This window comes from Periplaneta americana, chromosome 7, assembly GCF_040183065.1.
Source record: "Periplaneta americana isolate PAMFEO1 chromosome 7, P.americana_PAMFEO1_priV1, whole genome shotgun sequence".
Lineage (NCBI taxonomy): Eukaryota > Metazoa > Arthropoda > Insecta > Blattodea > Blattidae > Periplaneta > Periplaneta americana.
The window spans coordinates 18,834,954-18,851,946 of NC_091123.1; the positions used below are offsets into that span (position 1 = coordinate 18,834,954).

At 37.1% G+C, this 16,993-nt stretch overlaps 1 protein-coding gene across 6 annotated transcripts in view; it reads right to left on the minus strand.

Annotated features, from left to right (window-relative positions):
• LOC138702941 (uncharacterized) overlaps positions 1-16,993 on the minus strand; it is a 257,644-nt gene that overhangs the window by 106,462 nt on the left and 134,189 nt on the right. For all 6 annotated transcript variants that reach the window (XM_069830361.1, XM_069830356.1, XM_069830357.1 and 3 more), the window contains exons 3-6: positions 9,696-9,747; positions 5,265-5,512; positions 3,810-3,884; positions 655-842 (exon numbers count right to left, since the gene is read on the minus strand). In XM_069830361.1, the coding sequence (XP_069686462.1) occupies positions 655-842; positions 3,810-3,884; positions 5,265-5,512; positions 9,696-9,747 (563 nt within the window). The remainder of the gene's footprint in view (positions 1-654; positions 843-3,809; positions 3,885-5,264; positions 5,513-9,695; positions 9,748-16,993) is intronic.

Sequence of the window (16,993 nt, forward strand, 5' to 3'; positions counted from 1 at the left end):
ATTTATTATTAATGTCCTCGTCAATGATGATTAGCCAATAAAAGAATAATGATATGATAATATGATATATGATGATGATAATAATAATAATAATAATAATAATAATAATAATAATAATAATAATAATAAGTACCGTACCTAAGATTAATATAATCATTATGACATATGCTCCACATTGGTACCAAATGAGACTGAAGTAAATCAAATTAATTAGAACTTCACATTTCCCTGCCTGAGGTCCATTCTATGTTTTGGCATTCCCAGCAACCATTATCCCCATTTTTTTCAATGAATACAAAGGATGCAGAATGCCGACATTATAATTTGAAAAGGCTGTGGGCTCAATATCCCTCACTACAATCTTCGTCATTTTCAGTGTAGATAACTGGTAACATTCCACTCGAATTCAAGAGACTATTTAAAATTATCAGATGACATGATGATGATAATGATAATAATAACAACAATCATAATCATAATAATACAGCAAACTGTTTCTAATAAAGTGACCACTTACTGTAAGTACCAGTGCTAAGAATATTTGCAACAAAAAATAAGATGCTTTGTTGTAGATATAATTATTATTTCATAAAAAAGTGCTACATGGATCAAAAATCTATTTCTAATATGTACTTTTTATTTTACTGTACTCACTCTATTGGCAGATACTGGCTGGCAATTCTTGCTTTCTTGCCAATGAGCAAATTTTTCTTGTACTCAGTTTCTAAAAATATGGGCTGTGTATAGTTTGAAACGAAATCATCTCCCATGGAGGATTTCTTAGCTTCAACATCCACCATGTAGCAGGCAGTGTATATGTAATTAAATGTTACAGTCATTTTCTGAAAGAGAGAGTTAAACAGTATTAACACTTTTAGCATGGATGCTGTATGCTAGAGGGTTTAGCCTAACAGATTACAGAAAGAAAAATACTTCATTGCTTTTGAAGCTGTGTCTCAAAATCTAATCCTTCTAAATATACGCCCTACATGCTCCATCTGAAAATCATTTTAAACGAGGAACGAAGGAACAATAAATTATTCAGAGGAACTTCCTTCATTGTTGGTGTAAATAAGTAAATTTCTTGGCTTACAAATCGATAATGTGTTAAATTAGAAAAACCATATTAAAGAAATTACTCCCAAACTAAATTCAGCATTAATATTTGAGGAGAAAAATTCGCTCCGGCGCAGGGGATCGAACCCGGGTCCTTGGTTCTACATACCAAGCGCTCTGACCACTGAGCTACGCTGAATTCATTCCACAGCACTGGACCAAATTGAGGAGCATTTTTGCAAAAGTCGATAGATGCAGAAATCAAGATTTTACAGAAATTGCACTAAGTGACAGGATCTATCGAGTTTTGAAAAAAACCTGGAAGGTTTGGTAGTCTCTACATACCGTATGAATCAAGTTTTGGTAAATCTGTTTTCACAGATCAATTCCAGAGGTAGAAAACATACGATATCCACATGTAACTCGCTATCGAAAAAAACTGCATCTATCAACTTTTGCAAAAACGTTCCTCAATTCTCCTCCTTCAATATTTACCTTCGTGGCCTGACTCCAAGTTAGACATATATGTTCACGTATATTTCCAATGTCAACTGCCATTATACTAGGAGCGCACTCAGCTGAGTGACTTTTTTGGCCGGGATTCTGCAGTTAAGTGCACAGTAATCTGTACAGACATATGCACTGCAGCTATGAGAATATTATAGATTTATTAATTTGTCATACAGAATAATATCTGTAATATTGACAATTAATATTAGAGTCACTCAGCTGAGTGCACTCCTAGTATAATGGCAGTTGACATTGGACATATACAGTACGTCAACATATATGCCTAACTTGGAGTCAGGCCACAAAGGGAAACATTGAGGGAGGAGAATTCGGTCCTGTGTTGTGGAATGAATTCGGTGTAGCTCAGTGGTCAGAGCGCTTGGTATGTAGAACCAAGGACCCGGGTTCGATCCCCGGAGCCAGAGCGAATTTTTCTCCTCAAATATTAATTGTCAATATTACAGATATTATTCTGTAAAAAAAGCTAAAGGTATCCCCGTAATATGCCATGAAGGCACTTGGGGGCATGGATATTATTCTGTATGACAAATTAATAAATCTATAATAAATTCAGCATGTTTTGCTATTAGATCTATGCAAGAGATAATAAGTTAAATATTAATATCTTAAAAACAATGTACTTTGCGTACTTCCATTCGATAATGAATTTTGGAATATTCTGGGGAAATTCCACAGATGAACTGAATTGAATTAAATTTAACGGAGGGGGGCACTATGGCCCAGCACTGCGACCTTGTTCAGATCTAATGTGCTAGCCCTCTGGTGACGCATTCCCAAACCCACACTGGGTGACCACAATAAGGTTCTCTGGTTCAGGTTTTGAGCAGGCAACCCCACTCGTCCCTAGGCCAACCCCCTCCACGCATCGCCAGCCAGCGTTCGGAGAATGCTACAGAATGATAATGAAATGGAGAAATGGTGACGGAATGATGTAAATGCCTAATTTGGGGAAAAACGGGAGAACCCCGGGAAAAACCCCAACTGCGAACTTGTCTGCCACAAGTGTCACTATGGATTTTTTTTAAAAAATCCCAGACCTGACCGGGAATCGAACCCAGGCCGCCTGCGTGACAGTCTGAAGATCTGACCATTCAGCCATCGCAGAAACAAATTCCACAGATAGTAACTACAGAGCGTTCGCCTACGGGTGGGGCCAGGAAAGCAGCCTGCCTGCGGTGTCGCTTGTGGGAATCGTCTATCCGTAAGCTTCCGCTTTCTATACTATACTCTGTAGGGTTTTAATTTTAAAAGTTTAGCAGCAGTAAAGACTGATGTTTTTGAAACACTAACTTCCTGTGAAACACGTCTTAGAGATTTATTAGGAGAGCGTGTAAATGATGCACTGATTTCATCAATTTTTTCTCCCGTCAACACTCTTCGTTTTCGCTTAGGAATTGTAGCATTCATCGACCCTGTTGTCCTTAATTTGTTAACAAGACGTCTAACAGTTTCTCTACCCTGAATTGGAGCACCTGAATATATCACTTCAAATTGCCTACGCGCCTCTCTACATGACTCTGTTTTCACATATGCATCATACCTAAAAACTCTCTGTTCAAGCGTGAATTTTGCGTTTTGCATTGTTAACAAATTTTACACACACGCTGAATATTTAAGCAACTGTGTCAAGAAACTGCACTGTTCGTGTTAAATACTGCAACATCTGGCTCACAACTGATAACTTGTCGACCTTGATGTCCTTGATTGTCGAGCGTGTCTCAACAACTGCGCGCACAAAGCGGCGTATCACTACATGCCGCTTTCCTGACCTCACCTGTAGGCGAACGCTCTGTACATTCCTACTATAAAAAGAGTAATTAGAATAATAGAAGGTGCCAAATCTAGGGAATCGTATAGGACTGTTTTAAAAAAAATTACAAATAATGCCCATGGCTTGTCAGTATATTTTTTCATTAATAATCTTCCTCGTAAATAATCATGAAAACTTTGTAACTAATTCAACAGTTCATAGCATAAATACACGCCAAGAAAATTACTTTCATTATCAGTCTGCCATTTAACTTCCGAGCAAATGCAGCTATCAGGAAGAAGCGCAACCTTCGAACACAGTATAATTTGGTTTTGCTATACACTGTTTACATTATTAACTACCATCTGACGCAGTTTATAAGAAACAGTGATACCGAAAGGATTTCCTTCACTTGTAAATAAACTAACTTGTCAACTATACACACTAAGTTCAAACGCAAGGAGATACATACCTGTCCACAAGGTGATACTTCTGTTGTAACTGCGTCTTCAGGTTTAAGGACATTAACAGCCCTGAATGAATGTACCTGGAAGAAGTGAAAACAAAGTAGACAAATTAATTGAGGAGGCAGCAAATAGCTACTTTCATTACTGATAACTTGGCATCCTTTGAGCATTACGTAATTTGTTTTTGCTATATCTATACGGAGCATACTATTTGGCTAGCAGTTGCCTGTGAATGAAATAAGCCTGAAGCATGGAATCTTATCTTACGATATACGCAGTTGCTGCATTGGAGATGATGATGCCCAATCCTTTGGTTCGAACATATTCTCTTCCTATATTGTTCATGTCCAAATTTAAATTTTCCATTTACATTTCACGTTTCGGAGTATATAGTATGAATTCGAAGGGTGATTAAATTTTACAGAAAGAACAGGAAAGTACTGATAGAGAGGCTTTTGAGTGTTAAATCCTTTCATACAAAGGAAAGTACCGGTAAGTGCAACTTCCGACAGTGTTGATCAGATGTTTTTTTTTTTTTTTTTTTCAGGTAGAGGGTGAAATTTCTATCTTGCACTCGTGGTGAAATAACCCTCAGTACAGTCAAAGCAACATATTTCTTCATCATGCTTTTAAAACTTGCAATTTTGTATGGAAATTTTTATTCAATTTCGATCCGATAAAAGTGCTACAAGCAGAATCTGGAAGTGTTACAAGAGGGTAAAATTAGGGAGGATTACATATGAAATGTCTAGGGACTGTATAAAATGAAAATAATGAACGAGATAGTGTTATAAGCAGGAGTGTATTTACGAGGTTTTACTGTACTAATTTTCACCACAGTACTCCCATCTCTTTTATCACATGAACCAATGCAAAACATTATTGTGATGTACCGAAGTATGTATGATATTTCCGTGCAGGAATTCTGCGTTATCATATGATGCAGGATCGGTGGAGCAGAGAAAAATTCTCTCTGGCACTGGGATCCGAACCCAGGTTTTCAGCTCTATGTGCTGACGCTCTATCCACTAAGCCACACCGGATTCCAATTCCGATGCCGGAACGAATCCTTTGTGGATAGAGCATCAGCACGTAGAGCTGAAAATCCGGGTTCGGATCCTGGTGCCAGAGAGAATTTTTCTCCGCTCCACCGATCCTGCATCAACACAAAACATATTAATAAACTCATGATTCATCAACGAGATTCCTCCTTTTCTATCACCATTTTATCAATCTGAAGCTTCATCTGCCTTATCAGCGATCCAATTTCTCCTCTCCCAACCTCGATGCCAGAGGGACATAACAACAGTCTCGTGATATTAACTTCCATTCAACACAGTTTATCAAAATTGTGATCCGAAAACATAGGCTATTCTTTCCTTGTAAGTAAACTAATCTCAAATAAATAAACTAAGTTCAAATCCAAGAAAATGCATAAAAGTTTAGAAGGTGATACTTACATTTCTTTTCTTTGCACCTTCAGATCTGATAATCTTAATTCTCCTGAATGAATGTTGCGATTCAAAGAATGTCACTTTCGAACACTGCTCCTCAGACGTCACGCTCTCATCAATGAACAGAGTCAAATAGTAATGTCTGAATTTACAGGACTCTGGCAACAAGTCAAATGTGAAAGAGACTGTTCCATTGGACGTGTTCTCCACTGAAAAAGTGTTACTCAAGAACAACGATTCACAGTCTTCGTCTCCTGAAACAAGAACAATGTAATTACGCACAGGAAGTAGAGAGATTTGTTGTGAAAGTAACAAAACAAAACTGTAGTTGATAACTTCTTTATACTTTCTAGTAGTGTAGTTTCAGTTGGCACTATACAGATGATATTCTAAAAATTGTTTCTTCCATGAAAAACACAAACAGTAAACGATGAAAGAGTAATGGAACGGAGAAAAATTCTCTCCGGCGCCGGGATTTGAACCCGGGTTTTCAGCTCTACGTGCTGATGCTTTATCCGCTAAGCCACACCGGATACCCACCATGGCGTCGGACAGAATCGTCTCAGTTTAAGTTCCAACTCTTGGGTTCCCTCTAGTGGCCGCCCTCTGCACTACGTCATAGAGTCTATGAACGTAGGACCGAAGTCTACACATGTGCTGAAGTGCACTCGTTATGAGTGACTAGTTGGCCGGGATCCGACAGAATATGCGCCGTCTTAAATCAAGAAGTGATTTAAGCATATCATATATATTATTTTAATGTACCGAAGTACATATGATATTTCCATGCAGATATTCTGCGTCATCATACGATGAAAGAGTAATGGAACAGAGAAAAGTTCTCTCCGACACCGGGATTTGAACCCGGGTTTTCAGCTCTACGTGCTGATGCTTTATCCGCTAAGCCACACCGGATACCCACCATGGCGTCGGACAGAATCGTCTCAGTTTAAGTTCCAACTTTTGGGTTCCCTCTAGTGGCCGCCCTCTGCACTACGTCATAGAGTCTATGAATGTAGGACCGAAGTCTACACATGTGCTGAGGTGCACTCGTTATGAGTGACTAGTTGGCCGGGATCCGACGGAATAAGCGCTGTCTTAAATCACGAAGTGATTTACGCATATCATATATATTATTTTAATGTACCGAAGTACATATGATATTTCCATGCAGATATTCTGCGTCATCATACGATCAAAGAGTAATGGAATGGAGAAAAATTCTCTCCATTCCATTATGACGCAGAATATCTGCATGGAAATATCATATGTACTTCAGTACATTAAAGTAATATATACAAACAGTAAAGATTATTATGATATTTCTAATCAGTTTATGAAACAAATTATTCAATGTATTGTAGATCCACTGACTGCTTGTATTAATTATTGTCTTAGCACTGGCGTATTTCCTGATGCTTTAAAGATTTCCAAGGTGATTCCCATTTTTAAAAAGGGCAACAATACGGAATCCAGTAGTTAAAGGCCATTTTCGCTTATTCCTGTTTTTGCTAAAATATTTGAAACCGTAATAAAAAATCAAATTTGTGAATACTTTGAATCTAATAACATGCTTTCTAATTCTCAATATGGATTCAGATCTAATTCTAATACAACCAAAGCTGTTGTTAGTTTTATTAGTTATATTTTCGAAGTTCTTGAGGACCACAAATTTAGCTCTGCTACATTTTGTGATTTAAGTAAGGCTTTCGATTGTGTTTCGCATGATATTATATTAGAAAAATTACAATATTATGGTATTACAGGGAAAGAATTGAAATTATTTGTATATTATTTCAGTAACCATCAGCAGTATGTCATGTCTTCATTGATGCCAATAAATCTAAGCTCATGAATGTAAAATATGGCATGCCTCAAGAATCAGTGTTGAGTCCTATTCTGTTTTTAATAATGGTTAATGGTTTGATGTGCAATGTTTCTGCTTATTCTGTGGTATTCGCTGATAATGCCACTTTTTTGACAAGTCATAGTGATATTAATGAATTGAAAACTCTTACTAATTCAGTTTTCATGGAAGCCAAGAAACGGTTTAGTTTCAATAAAGTTCTTCTAAATGAAAGTAAAACTGCATCTCTCTTATTTAGTAGTACAGCCATGGAAAATAATAACTTCAAATTCCTCGGTATTACTGTGGCCACCAACTTACCTGGGTAGACCATATTGATTTTGTTTGTAAAAAATTGTCAAGAGTAATATTTCTTCTGCAAAATTTGAAAATGTATATTCCGAAGAAGTACATTAGAGTTGTCTATTTTTCTTATTTTCATAGTATACTTTCTTACGGACTACTTTTATGGGGTAATAGTACTCATATTCATAAGGTTCTTATGTTACAAAAAAGCTATTAGAATTATGACAAATTCATCAATGAAGGCACACTGCATACCGTTACTTGTGAAAGAAAAAAATTACTGTAACATCATTGTATATTTAGCAAGCCCTAAATTTTGTCAAAGATAATTCACAAATGTTGACACATAGGAATTATGTTCACTTATACAACACCAGAAACTGTGACCTTTTTTTACCTAACCAAAACAATGAATAATTATTTTATTATGTCTTTAAAAATTACAAATAAATTTCTGACATATGTTTTCAATCTGGAAAGGAAGTCTTAACAGACTTGTCTCTGGTTGGTTGATCGACAAACCCTTTTATAATATTGAGTTTTTAATGTTAATGTTGTTGAGTGTTTCTGATACAATTTTATTGTCCTTTATGTCTCTGTTGTTTATTTGATACCCATTATTTGACTTTGTCAATTGAATAAATATGTATTCACTGACTGTACGATACTCAATATAGTCGATATATGTTATGTAATAAAAAAATCAAGAACGAATTGTTACAATAATCAGTAGAAACAAATTGTCATTTTGTATTATTACTCCTCCCCTTCCCCCCCCCCCCCCCAATGTACAAGGTATGAAAAGAAGGTATTGTAATACTGCAGAAAATCGATTCCGAATATTTTCGCGGAAATACAATTTCCAAAAGCGAATTTTGCCATGCTATCCCTCTGATTGCACAGAGCAATTTCTTATGAACTATTACGCGGATTTAGTTCATACCCACTATCGATATTGAATGTATCTTAAAATTTCTCTCTTTCTATAGGAGGTCTCAGAAAAATAAGTACATATCCTGAAATTCGCATTTTCATGAAATTCATGAGAGACACTGAGAATTCTGTTATGAAATAAAAGCCACTTCTCCTAAAGATGCCCAAAAGTTGCTTAACTGATGGTTGAATAAATGTATCTTCTTTCCTGAAGTTCATTTCCTTTATTAACTTCGATAACAATAGAAGAATCGACTGCAGTTACGTCCTCATCTTCAGTTTTGATTATGGCACCATGAAAAAGCAAAGTTACATTAGCAAAATTTATCACAGCAATGTGCAAGGATCACTAAACCATAATAATAATAATTTAAAATTGAAATCTGGGGATATCTGGAGAAAAATTATTAAATCCGGGGACATTGCTGGGACGAATTTTCTACGAGACAGAAAGCAAAATTTGGGGACTGTTCCCAGGAAATGGAAATGTCTGGTAGCCTTACCATATTTTGACAGGTTTTCTTCTTACAAAGGGTTCCTTAAATTTTCACGTAATTTAAGGAACATGCGAAAGTGCAACTTAGGCCAGACATAAATATGAATTTTTATGGCTAATGCCTATTCAAAAGATGTAACAGAACTCATGTCACCCTGATGCTTAACGTAACTTATTTTCACTACATTGTGAATGGATCACCTTGTTCTTACCTTGATAAATTTCATTTAAAATAAAACTAACAGTCTACACACTTAAAATCAACACCTACCTACACTTCAGTACACTATTAAATAAAATTATACTGACGTACTGACTACATGGAACAAATCTGTATTTTCGCGATGGCTTCTCTGTAGTTGTGCCAATAAATTAAAAAAATAAATTTCCGTCTTATTCAGGCAATAACCAACCATTGGTTCTCTAAAACTATTCCGCTTCCACGTTATGGATGTTTCTGGCTTTCATGTATAAAATCGTTCCATTCTAAGATTTTCTTTCTGTATTGACATGTTTCCTTCTTATAAAGGTTCCGTCATAGTTTACTTTATTACCTTCGTGACATTTGTTTTTCAATATAAATTATAATCCCTGTGCATCCTAGATTAACCGACTTAAATATTTCGCTATCCAGTAGTTCAGGAGAAGCTACAGGGCAGCTTGCTAAAACCACTTCATTATAATGTGTGAAACATAAATGAATTTCCGTTAAAATTAAGGAATCAGTTTTTCGCAGTATTACAATACTTCTCTATATATTTCATATAAAGAACACAGCACGATTATTAACATTACAAGTTTTTCCTCCATCTGATACGTTATATCAGACTTGGCATGGGTATCTCCCCATACTCACCAGTTTCAACATCGTTGCCTTCTTGATAGCACTCATATTGGCCATAGGGTGTCTGCAATAAAAGAACACTAGATTCAGAATCTGAACTACGACAAGTTGATTTAAAACATATAATCATAGATAGGATATAAACTCTGGAACATTTATCTCGAACAGCTTCACAATTTCAACTCTTTCAAAATGTAACAGTTTCAAAAGAACTACAGTTCTATGAGTGATTCCAGTCCTGTTCCTATTGTCTTGATTGTTTCACAAAGAAAGTCCTTTCCACAGCACTCGATATTCCATGGAATAATATTCTGTGATCATGGACAAACCACCAGAAGCAAGATCTTAGGCGCACACAAAAACACACCTGCATCAAATACCCAACACAAAATTCAATTTCAGAATACACACACTTTTTGACTCCACATTACACTACAAAAACACACCCCTACAGGAAACGCAATCAGAAGACATAAAGACCACCCAGTCCTGATAATAGCCCACCAGCTGAAACTAGTCAACAGGGTACCTAGTTAATTAACACGTCAAAACATATGTATACTTTATATAATGTTAAAAGTTGTATAATCAAGATGTATATACAACTTCTGTGGTGGTTGTGTGTAGTGCTGTAGTTGGAAACAAATTTTTTGGGGTACTGTTGAAATCTCCTTTGCCAGACTGCACTTCTTTCCCAAAGTTACATCGTCATGCATCCGCCTCTGCAGACCTCCTTCCAGATCGTAGCCACAATTGCACATAAGGCAAGAAATTAAACGCTGCCACTGGTGACCCAACACTTTTAGGAACAAAAATCTAGGAACTATTTTACTAGAAGAGTATTGCTTTTCTTAGTGCAGAAATCATTCATTACAATAATGATCATTCACATTCTTTAGTTGAAATTGGAATAGAATCTATAACATGTAACTGAACTCAAGATTCATGAACGCATGAAAAGTAACAATATTTCCCTCCTCCAGCAAACTGCTTGAGCGAGTTTCAAAATTAGCGAATCAATGCAGCAGAATTCTTGAGGTGCCACATCATAAAATTAGTATTATGCAAAAGCATCTACGCAAGTTTTGAAATTAGCAAATCAGTGTAGCAGATTTCTTGAGGTGTTATGCAAGCTTGAAACTAACAAATCACAACTACTCCTGAAGTGCCAGACCATGGTTTTCGATAAAACAACGGATGGACAAGCATTTAAGCAAAGAATATGAGATGCCAGCCATTACTTTCATGCCAGATATCAAAATCAAAATGTTTTCAAATAGCTAACATTCTCCATTTTAAAGTACACTAACTACCAAAAAGTAATTGGTTACTGCTTTTTCCCCTTTAGAACCGCTTGTTGCTATAACAGCAGCCACCCTGTCAGGCATGTTCTCCACTAGTTTGTGTAGGATATCCACTGGAATGCGTCACCATACCTCTTGCAACATGGCACTCAGTTGGACAATGGAAGTTGGCCGCATCTTCCGAGACCTCAATCGCCAGTCCAATTCGTCCCAAAGGTTCTCAATTAGATTGAGATCAGGATTCTGTGCAGGCCAGTCCAACCGGTGATCATTATTGTCTGCATACCACTGCATAGTAGCCACCAAAACAGGTGGCCAACTTCCTTTGTTCAACTGAGTGCCATGTTACAAGAGGAATGGAGACGCATTCCAGTGGATTTCCTACACAAACTAGTGGAGAGCATGCCTGACAGGGTGGCTACTGTTACAGCAACAAGAGGTGGTACCACGAGGTTCTGAAGTGGCAAAAACAGTGCCCAATTACTTTTTGATAGATAATCTATATTAAGGACTATTTCAACACAGTTAATATACTGTACTTTCGAATCTATACTTTTTTTCCGGTATGGTAACAGCGAGCTTTTATTTTAGCCGGTAAGGCTCAACCACAGCACTGGTTGTGCTTAGACCACCAGCCTGTCATGCAGGCAATCTGGGTTCTTCTATTTTCCCAGTATAGACACAAACATCATTTCGTAAACATCATAATCATCAGTATTTCTCCAATGACTGATTGGCGATGTATGAAGGACAATGGTCCTTGCTCCTTGCAAGAGGGATTGCCCGTCCTGGATACACAAAGTGTCTTAGGACAGTCAACTAGTATGAGTGAGAATGTTAATAGATGAAGGTTAGTACGTTTATCAGAGAATGGTGTAAGTGTTGTATTATGACCACCACGTAAACAAATAAATAAACCTAACCTAGCCTACTTCAATCTAATATAACTAAAAGTGATAAATTTAATGGTTGTTAATGCAATAGGACATCCGTCTTCCTTTCCTTTTCCGTAGACGGATAAAGAAAACAGAGGTCATATATGTCATAGTAAGTTTGTGGCATATAAAGCAAACTAGCAACATTCAGTTCACAGTGTTGCAACATTCTCAAAATCACCTTTGTATTATTCAAGTATGGTTCCTAATTTCAGATCTATAAGGCTCTACTAAATAATCCATGATTATGCTCTCTGATTCTAAATTCTTTGCATCATAATGATTCAGTTTTCATCTAAGACCTCAAAAATTCATCAAAAGTTCAATTCAGCCACATCAAATTGAATTCATTATGGGATTAAACACTAAATAACCAAAACGAAAATAAAATAACAACATCAAAGTAGAAAATTTCAGCTCAGTAGCAAAAGCATACAGCGCTCGATCTCTTTACATAAACTTCAATGAAACTGCTGCCAAGCTGAGATGCCTTCTGACATCCGAAAATAGAAATAACATAATAATTTATTTACTATTCATCATCCACAACTATCAGTTCATCATGGGGATAATGAATTCCAATTTTCTGATATTCCATCTCAAATATGGAATTTAGTAGTAGGCTATCAATACTGAACATATATGAAAGCCATATTTCCAAGAATATTTAAGTATTGGTAAGTATTTCTAATTACCTAATGACCCTTGTATTTTCTGCTATAACATTATGACTTTAAACAAAAAATTTTACACTTTAACTTCGAACATGGAAGAAACAAAGATTGCCTGGAATGGCAACCATGTACACAGACTTTCTATACTGCTGCAGCTTTGTGTGACATAAGAGGAAAGGGATGACATGGTCAGGAAATTATACAATAAGGGGAAGACCAAGATAAATATAATCAAGTCACAGATAAGATACACAAAGAGGAGATGTGTACGTACACCACAAATTCCTGAGTATTAAATAAACAAATACACAAAATCCACTATGCTGTGTGCAAGAGAAATAAGATCAATTTTAATATTGTAGGTACTACGCAATCCATCCTATTTTAAGCTGAAACTCTTTTTCTATAGCAAAAAGGATACGTGTACACACACACAAATGTGTCATTCTCTGTAGTCCAGAATTTTCCATGCTCTAGCTCTTGTATCTGAGGTTCGTGGATCCAAAACCGGCCAAAGCAGATAAATTTAAAACTTTTTAAGAACGATAAAAATCTTTAATCTCCAGATATAATCATCATTTCTCACCCACGTTTAATTACTATGCCAAAAAAGCTCTGCAGCTGAAAGCATCGTTAAATAAAATAATAATAATAATAATAATAATAATAATAATAATAATAATCATCATAATAAGCATAAGGCCCAAGGCCCGTTACAGTCTCAGCGAGTCATTCTCGGTCCACTTTTTTTTTGAGCAGCCTAAAGATCTCTTCCTTTGGGGACGGTATTGAAGCATGACTTTTGGAAGTCTATTACGATTCATTCATTGGACATTGTTTTTCCACTGCAGCTGATACTTGTAATAATAATAATAATAATAATAATAATAATAATAATAATAATAATAATAATAATAATAATCGTGGCACGACAACTCATGAAGGGTCAGGGTCGACCAGCCTGCTGCTAACCTCACAACCACATGCCTCAGCAAAGGTGAACGATCATCCAACCAGAACAGAGGTATCGTGTGGTCAGCATGATGATTTCCCTAGCTGTTATAGTTGGTTTTCTAAACCGTATTTTGCTACCTATCGTAGCTCCCCAAATTCATCACGATGCTGAATGGACACTGGTCCCGTACACTGGCCGAAATTTCGTGAGAAAATTCATTCTCCGTGAGGATTCGAACCAGAGTATATTCTGTAACATGAGTCTTAGGCGTGACTCTACAGCAAGGGACATTAAATAAAATACTATACCCTATTATAAAATCATTTTAACTGGTAAAAAAGAATAGGAACCTTTTTTTTATTGGGTTATTTTACGACGCTGTATCAACATCTAGGTTATTTAGCGTCTGAATGATATGAAGGTGATAATGCCGGTGAAATGAGTCCGGGGTCGAACACCGAAGGTTACCCAGCATTTGCTCATATTGGGTTGAGGGAAAACCCCGGAAAAAACCTTAACCAGATAACTTGCCCCGACCGGGATTCGAACCCGGGCCACCTGGTTTCGCGGCCAGACGCGCTGACCGTTACTCCACGAATAGGAACTATAAGATACAAACATACAGGTCGCCTCGCGTTTTTTTATGTCTGAAGGAGAGAAAAATTAGGTTCTATAAAGGATAGAAAAATTAAGTTCTGTAAGTAAATGAACGATAGAACAAACGCAACAAGTAACAGAAGAAAGACAACAGCAATTAATGATAGAACGGAAGAATGGACGGAGAATCAAACTGAGAAGTGAATGGAAGAAGAAACGGGAGAATGGAGAACAAACAGAGAACAGAGTAACGAACGGAAGAAAAACGGGGAAACGAACAGTAGGACAAATGAGGAAAGAATGGAAGAACAAACGGGAGAACGAAAGGAAGGACAAACTGGGGAACGAACGAAAGAACCAACTGGGAAAAGAAAGGAAGAACGGTAGAATAAACGGACGAACGAACAGAGAAACAAACGGTTGAGCAAACGAAGGAACGGACAGAAGAACAAACGGGGTAAGAACGGAAGAACAAAGTAAGGAAAGAACAGATGAACGAACGGAAGAACAAAGTAAGGAAAGAACAGATGAACGAACGGAAGAACAAACGGGGTAAGAACGGAAGAACAAAGTAAGGAAAGAACAGATGAACGAACGGAAGAACAAACGGGGTAAGAACGGAAGAACAAAGTAAGGAAAGAACAGATGAACGAACGGAAGAACAAACGGGGTAAGAACGGAAGAACAAAGTAAGGAAAGAACAGATGAACGAACGGAAGAAAAACGGGGTAAGAACGGAAGAACAAAGTAAGGAAAGAACAGATGAACGAACGGAAGAACAAACGGGATAAGGACGGAAGAACAAAGGAAAGAACAGATGAACGAACGGAAGAACAAACGGGGTAAGAACGGAAGAACAAAGTAAGGAAAGAACAGATGAACGAACGGAAGAACAAACGGGGCAAGAACGGAAGAACAAAGTAAGGAAAGAACAGAAGAATGAACGGAAGAACAAACGGAGGAACGAACAGAAGCTTGAAAATAAGAACAGAGAAATGAACGGTAGAACAAACGGATTCTACCGCAGTGGAGTAACGTTTAGCATGCTTGATTACGGAACGAGCGTGCCCGGGTTCAAATCCTAGTTGGGACAAGTTCCTTAGTTGAGTTTTTCCGGGATTTTCCCTCAACCCATTAAGAGCAAATGCTGGATAACTTTCGGCGCTGGACCCCGGACTCATTTCGCTGGCATTATCAGCTTAATTTCATTCAGACGCTAGATAACCACAGCAGTTGATAGAGTTGAAAAATAACCTATTAAAAAACCGGAGAACAACCAGAAAAACTTGAGAACGAAAGAACGGAATAACGAAATGGAAGAACAAATGGAGGAAGGAACGGAAAAACAAATGGGCCAATAAAAGAAGGAATAAACGAAAGAAAGAAAGAAAGAAAGAAAGAACCGAACGGAGGTAGAAATGAAGTAACAAGAACAAATGAAAGGGCAAAGAAACTAATGGAAAGACGAATGAAAGAATAAAAGAAACGATGAACGAAAAGAAAGAGAAATAAAAGGATGGAAGGGTGGAGGAACGAACCAAAGAACAGGAAGAACAAACGAAAGGACATGAAGAACAAACGGAAGGGCAGAAGAAATGAAAGAAACGAAAGAATGGGCAGGAGGTACGAACTTAGGGGTAGGATGAACAAAAAAGAACAGAAAGAACGAACTAAAAGGCAGGAGGAACGAACGACGTATATGAAGGAAAGGACAAGGGAAACAAAAAAGGGGAAGAGGAATGAACGGGAGGAAAAACAAACTAATTAAGAAAATATTTGAGTAGTACGGAATTAATTAGAAGGTTTATTGTCACTATAATCTTTCCTTCTACAACAAAATATCTTTATGACAAGACTTAGAGAGTGATTTAGTGGATGTATGTACATTTAACCTCCACACAATCATAGACCTTAAGTAAATAAAATGTCCTTCAGAGGTTTCCATTACCTCCAGATGTCAAAATGAATTCCTTATCAAAGTGGCAGACATTTTAAAAATATTTATGCTGGTCACTGTGTGACACTTGTGAGATATCACACAAGCTATGTTACCAGTTACGACGAGACATTTCAGAAGTAAGCTGTTAACTTACACAAACTGTGTCACTGTCAGGGCCGAGATTGCTGCGCTGAACATCTATGTAAAAGAAAATGGTTGCAAGCAGTAAATGCACAACATGAGAAGAAATAGGTGCAGTATTAGATAAAATAAACCAGCTATAACGGCTGGGGGAGCTCTTCGTGCTAACCACACGATACCTCCATTCTGGTTGGATGATCGTCCACCTCTGCTTCGGCATGTGGCCGTGAGGCCAGCAGCCGGCTGGTCGGTCTTGGCCCTTCGTGGGTTGTAGCGCCACGGATGATGATTAGATAAAATACAACCATAAAAATTCAAAATGTGACGAACAACATCACGTCTGGATTACACTTGAAAGCTAGATGGAAAATTAGTTCATCTCTAGTTCCATTTGTAAACTAATGCAATGCTCACCCCTACCACGACAGTTTTTGTCGTGACGTAAATTATGGTTGACTGTTACGTACACTACATGCAAATGGAGCATCAATATTCTTCATTTGCATTTACCTACACATTGGACGAGGAATATATTATGGATCATATAAATTTTTACACACCTGATCAATAGGCGTAATTATCCTATTCTTAACAATAGCAACAGCTTTTATAGGATATGTTCTCCCGCACATATATTTTTCAAGTGCTTGATTTAGTAGTATAGGCTATACTATACAGAGTGAAATGTAAATAACTTAATATCATTAATTTCAGGGGATTATTCGAGATTTGTTCTTCCGTTCTTACCCCGTTTATTCTTCGAGA